Genomic DNA, 13,733 nt, shown 5'->3' on the forward strand with positions numbered 1-13,733 from the left:
TTTAGTCCTAACAATATTTGAAGGAAAGAGTGGAAAGAACACAATAAATATTGGCTTAAGCTTTTATATTTCAGTGAAGACTGCAGTTTTTAAAGCTAAATTACCTCAAGTCATCCCTTTTCAGTTTTATTTTTATGAGTCACTCATTTTCTTAATAGTTTGTTCTTATTTATTTACTGGACTTCTAAAAAAAACTACAGAAAATACTGTATATAAAAGCTATAATAATTCACCTTCATTTTCAGAGTCTTCTGAGTTTACACTCTCTTCACTTGTTACTTCATCTTCACTGCTATACTCCTCACATTCAGAGTCAGTAATTTCACCTTCTTCTGGCTCACTCTCTGTCTCTATTATTTTACTGTCATCCATAAATGCAGCAGTATCTTCTGTTTTTCTGTTAAGGTGTGAATTTATACCATCTGTGATAACTGATTCTTTGGCTGTTAGTCTGTTTCTTACATCAATGTCCACTTTAGCCTTCTTTCTTGCATTTGGAGACTCCTCCTCTTCAGTAGAACTTATTTGCTCAGTGGTGGAAAGGCAATTCAGACTTCTGGGTGATTTCTGCTCTTCTGTGTCCAAATCCTGGAGAGGATTTATAGAAATCAAACTTGAGGAATTTAACATGTCTTTAGGGACTGAATTATTTTAATCTATAAATAACACAGATTTAAATCCTTCACTAGATATAAATAGTGTCAAGAGATTTTTAAATCAAGAAACTTGTGTGTGCATGCAAGAGAGGTTCCAGATGACACGTTTCACCCATTTCAAGTATATCCAAGATGTTATGGCTATCTTCAATTCCTGATGTTGTAACTATCGCTCTCTTCTTCTAATCCCTTCACTGACAGCCTCTTTCTTCACAACAAGCTTCAGGATCCTTGTCCTCACTTTCAAAGAAAGACCTGTGTAAGTCCATCCAAAATACATGTCTGCTCTCATCTCTCCTAATTTCTCTTTACCCCTCACTCAATTCCTATGCTCCTTCCAAGCTTCCTCAATTGTTCTTCATCTCGTCCGCTATTTCTGTCTTCTCTTTTTTCCACACTACTCCCTATGTCTGCAACTCCCTGCTATGTTCGCTGATCAACCTTCCTTCCTTTCTTCTTTCAAACTTGCATCTTCAATAAAGCCTTTCATTAAAAGACACTGCAGAGGTAGTTTAATTTTTTAAGTTCCCATTATAACACCACAGAAGATTCATACTGAAAATCTATTTCCTTACTGAAAGATTTTTCTCTATTACACATACACACACAGCTTTATTGCATGTTTGTCCATCAGTGTTTGGCTTATGACATTCGTTAGATTTTGAGAAATTTTTGATGGTCTTGTGAAGGAAGACAAAATATTAAATCAGCACAAAGAATTACAAACTTTCCAGAGTATTTAAGAAAAATTGTTGTCATAATTCTGAATCTATCAACCCTGACACTTAAGTGAACAGAAAAGCTTTATCAAGTAAATGAAAAACATTTAAGATTCCAATTTACTTACTTATTTGGAACCCTGAACTCAGAATAGATGTTTTGCAATAAATCCAATACTCTTGAAACAGAGCACGTAAACAATGGAAAAAAGTGCCTTTCAAGTATTTTTTTTAAAAGATTTATCCCTTATAAATAGCACTTTAGATTTCAAGGTACTATATAAACATGAATTAATCTTAATGTAAACCCTGTGAAAGTAGTTCATGAGGTTGACTTTTCATTTTATAAATGTGGAAACAAGAATAGAGAGGTAAAGTAACTTGCTCAAGGCCACAAGGCTGGTCGATGGCAGAACTGTCATTAGAACACAAGAATTCCTGCCTCCCAGCCTTGGCCTCAACCAACTAGGCAGCAAAGAACATTTAAGTTTACATGCACATTTAGCTGCTTGAGAACTTTAAAACATTTTCAAAGAGCTTTTCCACTCAACACACATTAAATTCTCATTACACAGCAATTCTAGAAGAACCTTAGACTGTTCCAACCAAAGGACCACCACACTGCATCACTTAGATCTGCATAGGAAGGGTGGGGGTGTGTCTCAGAGCACAAATGTTCCCCTTTCTGCATCAAAGGGTATGTCTACATTACAAACCTAAGTTGACCGATATTAGGTCGACTTACAGCCACCACAGTACATGTGCACACTACCCTCCTAGGGTCGGTGGTGAGCATCCTCACTGTTCCCTAGGTGAAGTCAGCTGGGCCTTCTCGCCCCTGCACCACCCAGGGCTCACCAAGCTGTGAAATTCACAAGGTTGCCTGGCTCCTGGAAGGGAGCAGGGTCCGAAGCTGCACATTTCCCGGGGGAGCAGAGGACAGCTGGGCTCTAGCTGCCTGGCGGTCTTGTCAATTTCACAGCAGGAGCCATGAAATTGACAAGACCACCAATGTAATGGATACAGTGTCTACACAGACATTCCATTGCCTTAACTATACCAACATAAGCCTTACACCACTCGTGGAGGTGGAGTGATGTCAGTGTAGTATGGCACTTACAACGGTTAGAGGAAGGCTGTAGTGTAGGCACTGACATAATTAGGTCGACATAAGCTGCCTTGTGTCAACCTGTATAGTTTAGACCAGCCCCAAGAGGGATTCACTTGATTGCCTCAGCAACACCATGTCTTCCTCCTTGGGTGGAGAAGATGTAGGCCTGCCTGTGGTGAGAGGGAGGGAATGGATGCAAATCATTCCTGCTCCAGCCCCACATAAACAAGGCACAAAAGATTGATACAGCTCAGACTGTACCATCTTTTCCATGCAGCCCTTCCTGGGGATGCTTGCGCTTCAAGTGGCCACGGCTGGCTCCAGCAGCTAGGGACGGACAAGATGAGAGGGTCATTAGGAATCAGAGTTTTTAAAGTTTATTTAAAATTGTAATTAGCAATGTGGCAACCTGCTTGGTGAAGAGGTTACACAGGTCACAAGTGCCTGAGAGAGAATTATGTTAGAAGCTTCTTTGGTCAATTAAATCATAAAGACATTTATACACAAATTGTTCACTTTAGTATTTATGCAAATATGTGAAGATATTGTTTTAGCATCCCTTCAGATGTTGTATATTAGAAAACAGACAGTTTCCTGGCCAGTAAGGTTAGATACTCTTCGATGAAAACTGCAATACACATTTTAAATTCTTGTATGCAGATCAAACATTAAGAAAAAGCATGACACGCATCCTGAGCAATATTTTTTTTTAAAAGTATCAATGCCAATATAAACATAAAACTTATACAATCTTCTGATCTCAGCAGTAACAGACTACTCCATTTAAAAAAGGAAAGCAATTGAATATACATACATTAACAAATTCTTATCTAAGGGCAATCTTCCCCTCCTCCTGACAAAAATGTAGTATTACATGCCAACTAACTGCCTCAAATCACCAAGTATAGATGGCTTTCAGCACATTATGCCATGTAAAAGAAAAAAGCAAAGTCAGCTTTAGGAATGTACTGAAACATCCCAATTCAGCTGTTTAAGTGGGAGCATTCAGTACTTAATAGAAAGCTTGTTTATTCACGTAAGTGTAGATATTTGCAGATCATCTTTAAACCAACAAAAAAGTGAATTTACAGTTACATTTTTAGTTTACAATTTATTGCAATTACTAAAATTCATGGCAGCAGGGTCAAGAATTTATTGACTGGTTGTTTCAAATGTACAAAAACAAAGTGCAATGTTATTCATGATATATAGTGAATACCCGTTGGAAAGTTCTTATTTGAGACCTGATCCTGCATGATGCTGAGCCCTCACAACCACTGACTTAGTCCTGATCCTGCCAAGTGATCTACAAGCATGGATCCTTATGCATGTGTAGACTACTGCTGAAGCAAAACATTGAAGACAATGGAACTCTGTGAGCATAAGGGTCCATGCTTGTAAATCCCTACACAGGATCAGACACTCAGACTAAGTTCTTTGGGAAAGGCACATGACTTTATACTTGTTCATAAAGCTCCTGGCACGCTTTGTGTACAGCAACAAATACATTTAGGAATCAAGGACGCATGGGATATTTATGGTTTTGTTGGTTAATCCAACATTTTTGTAAAGATCTGGGTTTTATTTATTTATTTAAAGATGGCAGCTTCCACCTTTTCATTCTTAAAAGGAATGAATTTTGTTCCTTCCTTCATGCTCTGGTGCTCTGTAATGTTAAACCTGGAGACACTCTTCAATTCATTCTTAAAGTACAAAGGCATCTTATGGCATCTGAAAAAATGCAAAAGCAATGACATACAAAAGAGTAATGGTGCAGAAGAAGCCTTTTCATTATATATCAGTTGTAGTATTGGTGCAGAACATAACATCCCTGTAAATGTGCCTGAACACATGTACTAGATTAATAATCAGACTTCATTCAACATAACCACTGCTTAGAGGAAAGAACCAGTACTTCATTTGAAAAAGCTGAGACAAATGTCAATTCCTTAAGATTCAGAGAAACGTAAACTGCAGATTTCTCATTTTTCTACTGGAGGATTTATAAGATGCTCATTCCCAGCCTGGTGACAAGGCATGGAGAATCATATAGCTAAGCTTCCACTTGTTTGATGCAACCATTCCACTAATTCTCCAGTTATCACCATCTTCCAGCAACCCAGAACCCGAGTTTTCAATGTATTTTTAAAAAAAAAAGTGGGGGTGGGGGCCAAAACCCCACCCGAGTCCTTTTGGCAGGCACCTTTACAGAGCAAGCAGCACAAATGTGACTGTTACCATAAGAACATCAAAGGTGATTCTTGGTTAGTCAAGACACCATATATTGATGTAGCAGGATGCTTAGTATTTCTTTTGGCAACTATAATTTAGACAGAAGGCTTGTCAAAGTTTTCTGCAGATGTCTGGATTTGTACATTTCAATTCAATTAGAAAATAATTTAAAAACCGGATTTGATTTATGGCAAATAGGTGCAATAAATTTAATCCTATTTCCTCCAGGTAAAAAAACATTTAAACAGCAACTACCCAGCTACTAAGAATTTTTTAAATCTATCAAGGTTAAAGGTAAACATCCACAGACTAACATGTTTGGTGTCTCAACTCTACCTTCACCAGAAGCTGCCAATTCAAAAGAAGAAATCTTCAGATTAGCCATGGTTTCTGTCAACTGATGTACCTAAAGACAGGATGAATAGCAGCAAATAGTAAACTGCACACTGTAAAAAATATCATCTGTTTCAAGAGTTCTATGGGAAATACTTGCTATTAAATGCTGTCTCCTGGAGAGATAGCGAAGATGCATCTAGTTTTGAGATAGCCTATTGAATTCTGTCAGAGAAGTGAACTATAGAGTCAGCATGGCATCAAGATAAAAATGTAGGACACAGACACAATCAAAACTAGTTTCTATTGTGATCAAATAAAAGCTACTAATGTATTTTTCATGAGCAAATTGCATAAGAAACTGGATGCAGCCAACAGGCCTCAAATTAGTAATTTTGTGTAGTCGCTCAGGCCCCAATCCAGCAAATAGAGCCACACAGAGACATCATCTTTGCACCTGTGTGGAACCCATGGCTCTAGTTACAGTATCGGAGGCCTATGTTTATCATTTACTCAATCCTTGTTCAGTTTTTAAAGGTTCTGTTTTTTATTCTCCCAAATTCACTTACTTTTAAAAGTTTTTTCCATGTATGAAGAGGATCCTCACCCAATATTATTCTTTTTCAACCCCTCACAGCCAGAAGAAATAGAAACCTGATCCAATGCCCACTGAAGTAAAAAGAAAAACTTCAATTGACTTCAATATGTATTGCACCAAGCCCTTATTGGTCAAGAACATAAGTTTATCTGATTCTGTGTCCTATCAGAGACAGACGTTAGGATTATCTATTAAAAACAAATTTCTTGGGCAAAATTCTCAGTTTCATGCCTGCAAAGAAAAAAATGTCTGTAATAAGTGACTGTGGAGATCTAAAAGAATGAATAACGCCATAAAGGTATGTTATCTAAAAGGAACTAGAATACATTTCTGTTATTTATACAAAAATTAAACAGCTTTGTTTTATAGGTGATATTAAAGATGCAAAAAATTCTTTCAATATTTTTTTGCAATAAAAGCATAATATTTTAGTAGAAGCCTTCTTTGGCTTTCTATTATGTAATTTTTTTTCTCCAACATATGTAAAAGTGTGGGATTTTTTTTTTTTTAAAAAGACAGTTAACCTTTTGTATGCCTACACGTATGTGTCTCTTTAAGGAACATTTCAAATGTTGGGAATATATTGCTCATTACTATGGTGTTAGAAAAATGTCCTGACTTGCTGAAAATAAACTGATGTGTGTTTAGATTTTTTGAGACTATAGTCAATAAATGTATTTCATCACTGTGGCTGCAAAAACAAATATTAAAAGAAATGTGGTTGAGAAGAATAAATGAGAGAAATTAGTCAATTTACTGCCTTTATTAGATTAACTACTGAACTCTGAAGAAAAATGGTTTAAATGGAATAAATTGGTAAGAATTCATTCATCACGTCTCTGGAAAAAACCTACTGTATTAGTACTGTATGTCATAGTATACCTAGAGTAACTCAACCTATACTGTCGCAACTCTGAATTTCCTTACTTTCTGTATTTGGAACCCTCTCTTTTAATACTTATATAAAAATATGTACTATCAACAATTTTGTTTATATTTAATAAGCTAGTAACTAAAGTACACTTCAACTCTGAAAAGTCATTGTTATATAGGATGGATGCGGCTCTAGGTTTGTTGTTTGTCAATTAACCTTTGAGAGCTAATCTGTTTGTACAGGAGTTTTAAACCGTCTAATTAAAAATTCCTTCTCTTCCTGTATTTTTTTTAAATCTGCTAACTCATCCTGGAATCTGCAAGTCAAGCTGGGTTCCTTCTGACTTATGTATCACCAGAAATAAAGATTCTGCATTCAGAATTTAAGTTACTAATTCTGTTAATGATGTGCAAATGAAAATAAAATCCAGCTCATTCTCCCAGCTATATTGACTCTGCAAGAGAGAAATGTAAAGTAAACTGTAATAAAAACGTATCTCTTTACGTTACTGGCTAACTTTGACTATGAATGCAAACATGGACCTGGTCTATTGAGTAAGAAGTTGCTTTTTTCAGTCACTTTTCAGAGTAAAACTGCACTTTAAAGTAATTGGTAACTCACTGTGAAATAACCAGAAATAATAATTTCATTTTCAAGATAACTAACATTACTAGTCCAATGAATATTTGTGGGCAACCTGTAAGTTTCTATTACCTACCCTGGAGAAAAAAAAACCTCATTGTCTTGGCTGTGCCTGATGTTTTGTCATAATTAAATTATAATACACTGTTTAGGATTCCTGATATCAAGTGATAGGACTGATTATAGTATAAAGTTGGGAAAATTTAAATTGCTTTTCTCTTAAAAGAATGCTTTATAAGACAAAGAGACATGAATCAGCATCCCTTGACTATGCAAAATATATTCTCTGATCTCTAGAGTGACAGGAAAGCGGAGTAGATCTAAATTTGTATATACGGATACATAAAGTTGGCGTGCAGGACAAGAGATATGACTTTTTCAAATAGTATTTAAAGTAAGGTATCTGGCAAAGATAATGGTTCAAAAGCAAGATTTAGTAGCAAAGCTATCTGCATAAGATACAACACTGGAACCAAAAAACATTACTAGTTACAAACAACCCTGGTTCATTTTCAGATTAAAAAGACATCTTTAAAATGCTAAAATAATTACTATAAATTGACTCTCTTATGCCTTAAAAAAAAAAAGACTAGACATACAATGCTGCCAAGAAACACCGCATACCTTATGGACATGAACTAATGACTTATGACAGCAGCAGCTAATTAATTATAAGGTAAGTTTTACAACAGGAAAATCTTCCTTAGTATTTATGTAACAAGTGCTGTCAATTTCTACACAAGCTGGAAATTTTCTTATTACTCAATACATTTCTTTATATAATAAGATGATCACTGAAAATGGAAGTATTGCAACTCAACTAGATAAGATGCTTAAAAACACCACAATAATGAAGTTTTATGTAATTATATAAAAATGGTCAAAAAAACCTTTCAGTGACTATTTTCAATATAAATTTTGAATATAAGACTATTTTTACACTTCATTTTCTATTTATGTTTTGCCATTTGCTTGTATTTACAAAACAGCAAAAAGTAACTGCTGTTAACTTTGGAAACACCATTTCTCCTTAATTATTGTGCTAATAAAGATACAACATCTACATTTAAGAAAATTGTGCACTGCCTATCTTATCTACTTTGGGGTTTTTTTCATGTTAATGCATATCTTGTTGCCCAATCAAGTTGTAAACTGATTTGCCTGCTTGACCAAGGTACATAGTTAAAAAGCATCTAACAGACAACATCATAAATTGTGAATGTTTACCTCCTGCCTTTTGACTATACCATCCAACCTCCATACAAGATTTCACTTGCTAACAAGATTTCATATATAAAACATCTGACTAAAAATCAAATTCATTCAATTCAAGGGGCCATATGGAATATGATTACACAGCAGAAGTGGAGGGTGGCAACAAGGGGAATGTGGAAAAGCACCAAGATGTGTTGATATGCTTTTGCTAGTTAGGGTAAAGGGTTGCCTTAACAACTTTTATGGTGTTTTATTCTTGTAAATATTGTCAGATATGTGAAACACCTTATCACTCAGAACTAACTTTAAGTGGTCTACTCTTCCCCCCCCACCCCCCAACAGACAAGCGTTTACCATTATGACTTTTCAATCTTGCAGCCTGTCATTAGCTGAATTAAGCTATGCATCTGTAATACACTGGGGGAGAAGTGGCATCAGTAGAGTTATGCTTTCACATTACTACTGATTTGGACATTTGTACAAAATACAACTACTTTTAAATGCCCCCTTCACTAGCTTCCCTCCCACAAGCCTAAGAGTTCACTGTGCTATTCAACCGTGCTAGCTGCCAAATGCATGCTTTCAGACTGGGATGGCCTGCTGCCTCTGATATTCCAGAGTGGGAATCTACTTTACTCATGGCAACTGTTCTAGGTAAGGAACTACTTCCACTAGCACTGTAAAGGGGGTCAACTAGCGGCCTCTTCACCTAGAATGAAAGAAAACTAGAGATTAATTGTACTGTGAAACCTGTATTAAGAAGCTACCAAAGGGGTCTAACAAAAATTGGTTCCTTAATGGAGATGGTCTTCTAATAAAGATGGAGCACAACTATACTCAGTAAATTTGTGCATACTTTGGACAGGTCTCTCAAAACAGCAGGATGCCCAAAAAAGGAAGTCTCATCCTTCTCCACCTTGTCTCTCAAACAAAAAACTGGAGGGAGTCTGAAGGAGAGCAAGGCAAATAATATCTTAGTTGCTTCAGCTAGAGTACCCTCCAAGTTATTTGTGAAAAAAAACAAAAACTTTTCTTACAAAAAAAGCAGAGAATGTAAATAATAAAAGGCTGTTTCTAGTAGCAATGTATGATATATGCTAGATAACGATCCAGAATTTAAGTGTACATGTACTTACTGACAAAGTAAAACACTTTAAGACCATTATTTTTAACACTATATTTTAGGCAATATTGAGCTGACCCTTATGACAAAGCAACACTATTTTAAGCGCCTGTTCCAAACAAATTAACTCCAAGTTTGCTACGAAAAATTATCAGATCCATCATTAACTGAATAAAATTCTGCCACTCCACTTCCCCCCAAAGGTAATTTTCCCCTGCTTTCTGATACAAAATGTTTTTATTTTATTAACAATTCTCCCAAACAACTGAAATGTTTCTATGTAACTACTGAGTATGACATGCCTTTGGATCACTGCTACCACGTGGAGTGCGGAAGGACAGCCAGGCCAAACCTGAGTGAATGGCAAAGCAACCTGGCGCATGTGGTTGCAACGCCATTAAAGGTTCCAATCCCACAGGAGAGCTCAAAGCATCAAGCCTGCAGGTTAAGGGTGTGTGGCTTGCATGGAAGTAGGGCCAGAGCCCTTTCCTCAACCCCCCCTCCCAGAATCCCTGTCCAGAGCCCTAGCCATTACGAGTATTCCCCTCCACAGCCTATAGCCTTAATGCTGCTACTACCCAGAGGCTGAAATGGAGCAGGGAGTGGCTGGAGTTACCATTAAGAGCCTGTTATTGTACAAGAAGCTGCGCCCGCCCTTTGCCCCCTCCCACAATTCCAGGTATTGCCAATGTGGGCACCTCTGTAGCTCTCCAAGCCCAGAGGCCCTGGGCATTGCCAGACCTAAGGCTAAGAAAGGGGAGGCAATGGGCTGAACCCCGGTGTTGCCACCAAGTGTTGTAGGTAATTGGACAAGTAGAGCCAGGAACCTGAAGTCTGTGCCCTTCAGATGCCTGCTTAAGTAACCTACAGGTACAATCAGATCATTACTAAGTGTATGCAACTGCAGGTGTAAATAACAGCACCCACAGAACTGGAGGCCATTTTTATAACTTTAGGCCTGAGTGTCTTGTGGATACGGTTAAGTACTCTATCTTTGGATTTAGCTCAGGGAAATAACTGCAAACAGTTAATGGAGTTATCTGGGGTTGCCACCTGGTATTGTAAGTAGTTGGGGGCCAGAGACCTGAGGTTTATACCTTTCCTCTCCTTCAGGCATTTGGAGCATCCACTTTTGCAATTCTTCTAGTGCTTAATCATTAGAAATAGCTGCCTTGTACAGTACATAAAATGGATCAGTTTTTGTGGCGTGAAAAGAGACGGTGATTGTACTAGTGCTTCATCTTTGAAGAAACAAAAAGTTTGGAAATATGAAGAAAGTTACTTGGAAATGGGATTTACATTTATTGGCCCTGCAGATGAACCTCATCCACAAAGCATTGTCTGTGGTGATGTACTGGCTAATGGCAGCTTGAAATCTTGCAAATTGAGATGAGACATCGTGGACTAAATGGTAGCCATCTGACTTTTTCAAAGGAAGTCTCAAAGCATTAAAGCAGCCAAAAAGTACTATGAGTAAGCATGCTACACTGCCTGCAAAGCATCTTAAAGCTTCTTGTGCCATGTCATACTAATAAGCCTCACACCACAGCAGACACACTGATTTTGCCAGTTGCAAAGGAGATTTGTTCCATTATGTCTGGGGAAAGCTCAGCTGTGCAGGATGGTGCCATTCCACTGTCAAACACAGTGAGTTGCAGAATTTCAGAACTCAGTGGTGTGAAACATCAAGTGTTGAAATATATTAAGATGAGTCAATACAATGCAATCCAACTTGAGAAGACAACAGATATTGCTAGAGCTGTACAACTGCTTGTTTATGTCAGTTTTGTGCACTGAGTCACTTCTGAAGAACTTTTTTGCCAACCCCTTTCAACACACACCAGGCAACAGAAATCTGAAATGCTAGCTCAGTGGTTCTCAACCAGGGGTACACGCACCCCTGGGGGTACACAGAGGTCTTCCACGGGGTACATCAACTCATCTTGATATTTGCCTAGTTTTACAACAGACTACATAAAAAGCACTAGCCAAGTCAGTACAATCTAAAATTTCATACAATCATTTATATGTATTGATCTCTATACTATACAGTGAAATGTAAATATAGTATTTATATTCCAATTGATTTATTTTATAATTATATGGTAAAAATGAGGAAGTAAGCAATTTTTCAGTAAAATGTGCTGTGACCACTTTTGTATTTTTATGTCTGATTTTGTAAGCAAGTAGTTTTTAAGTGAGGTGTAACTTGGGTGTCTGCAAGACAATTCAGACTCTTGAAAGGGGTACACTAGTCTGGAAAGGTTGAGAGCCACTGTGCTAGATAATACTCATTTGATGCCTTGGGATTTGCAGTGACAGTTCACAGTAAGACTGTTATATTGAGCAAATTGAGTTCACTTTGTTATTGGGTTGGTGAAATCTAATTACAGAGCATACAACCAGTTTGGGGTTTCTGCCCTGCTTTTTGAGTCTGCCCTGAAGTTGGTTGTCATGGTTGTGAGCCACTCCAGACAGCATGACAATAATCACCACCTACTACTCCAAACCAAAGGTAGTTATCAAGAGGAAGAATACTTCGCCTTTTTGAGTTATGTGAAGGGGTTAAAATCATCTTAAACTGATGCAAAGACCTTCATGACTGCCCTTGGCTGCCTATTTGCTTACTTTGTTAAAGTTTTCAACCATCTGAATTCACTAAATGCATCTATGCAAGTGAAGAATCTCCTCCTCCTATCAGACAAATTAACAAATTCTATTCAGAAACAGGACATGTGAGCCTCTTGATTTGCAAGTGGAAACTACAACATTTCCCGCATTTTCAGATTTCCTTTACGATTGTGGTGTGGCAATTAGGCTTGGCAGAACTTGATTATTATTCTTTTATAATGTAGTGGCTAACGTCTGTTTATTTTAAGCTTTTACTTTTAGCTATTTAAATGTTCATACTTGTGGAAAATTATGCGGGGTCCAAACAATAATTTAGTGACAAATGTTGATATTCCAGCTTTATAACCATTAAAACATGAGTTGTCAACATGATGTCAAAATAAACAAAGTAAATTCCTTAAACCAAACTCTAATATGTTTTCAAGCAGCCATTTTCTTACTTTGCCTATCTGTAAATTTCAATTATTATTGATAGAAAGATTTTTCATTGGTATGTGTGTATATGGTAAAACTGACATTTACTGATAAAAATCTAATCCTTTCAAGCTTAATTATGATGATTTACAAGCTGCCGTTGTTGAACATGTGACGGGACTGAAAGCACTATTCAGTTAGTGCTTCCAAAAAGACTGCAGCTCATTTGCCTGGGCTCATGATCTGCTCATTTTTGTAGGTGAAAGCCATCTTTCAGGGGAGGCAGAAGAATAACAAACTGAGCTGAAATGCAACAGCAGGCAGGAGGACCATTTTGGCACTTTTTCTCTCTCAAACTTCTGGCTTTCAATTACAGAGAAATTCCCAGAGCTCTCTACTCTTTCTACCTTTTGCTTCATCATACCCATGCAAAGTTGGGTTTTCCAGACTTACAGCATTGAAGACAAAGTACAGAAAACATCTTCAAGTAGATGACCTTTCAAACACTGAACCTTGCACGGATCCTAGTTCCAATACCAAACAAGCCCAAACTTCTCACGCTGACTGACATCGGCAGCACTAATACAGGGAAGGGGTGTTTTTTTATAGTACCATTTGACTTGCATTTTAAGTAATTTGCCTGATATCTTCTGAACAAATGCATTAGCAACACTAGGTGGCAGTATCCCACTCACTATTGTAAGGGTAGGGTGAGTGGGAAGGGCTCCAAGTAAAAAAAAATAATGCTAGTTGGGGGACTTGATTCAAGAAGGTTGAAAATCCCTACAGTAAAAAGCATTAATTTTTTTTATTCTAGGTTTTAGACAACATGACTGTCTGAAATATGAGATGCTCATGTAATTTCCTGGAGGAAAATAGATAACACCGCATTCTGTTTTAGAAATGCAAACTGGCAAGCACTGTGAACAGAGGTAATCAACATGTATCATTAAATTAGTAGTAGAAAAAAAACTTAATTTACAATTCAAATGGTGTTCCTCTGCAACAATCATTTGACATAGCAAATATTGGTATGCATCAGGAGATGTTTCTTTAATTCTGCTATGAGCATCAATGGCAACAGAACTTGTACCACAACTTGTACAACTTGAAAATGATAATATGTCTAAGTATAAGTTCAAAAGGTCTACTTATAATGTAGTACAAGTAAACTGTTTTAGCATT

The 13,733-nt window shown here is 37.1% G+C and overlaps 1 protein-coding gene and 1 long non-coding RNA gene across 7 annotated transcripts in view; one reads left to right on the forward strand and one right to left on the reverse strand.

The window, feature by feature from the left end:
* The window catches only part of LOC141987395 (uncharacterized), a 40,654-nt gene extending 32,501 nt beyond the window's left edge, over nucleotides 1-8,153 (forward strand). Inside the window, exon 6 of one of the 3 annotated variants that reach the window (XR_012639516.1) lies at nucleotides 5,689-8,152. This is a non-coding gene — a long non-coding RNA (uncharacterized LOC141987395). Of the gene's footprint in view, nucleotides 1-5,688 lie in introns of all 3 variants that reach the window. The other 2 variants (XR_012639517.1, XR_012639515.1) reach the window with 2 other exon arrangements.
* The window catches only part of AGGF1 (angiogenic factor with G-patch and FHA domains 1), a 37,332-nt gene that overhangs the window by 14,984 nt on the left and 8,615 nt on the right, over nucleotides 1-13,733 (reverse strand). For 3 of the 4 annotated variants that reach the window (XM_074952691.1, XM_074952690.1, XM_074952689.1), the window contains exon 6: nucleotides 234-588. In XM_074952691.1, coding sequence (XP_074808792.1) covers nucleotides 234-588 — 355 coding nt within the window. Of the gene's footprint in view, nucleotides 1-233; nucleotides 589-5,054; nucleotides 5,125-13,733 lie in introns of all 4 variants that reach the window. The other variant, XM_074952692.1, reaches the window with a different exon arrangement.

Source organism: Natator depressus, chromosome 5, assembly GCF_965152275.1.
Source record: "Natator depressus isolate rNatDep1 chromosome 5, rNatDep2.hap1, whole genome shotgun sequence".
NCBI lineage: Eukaryota > Metazoa > Chordata > Testudines > Cheloniidae > Natator > Natator depressus.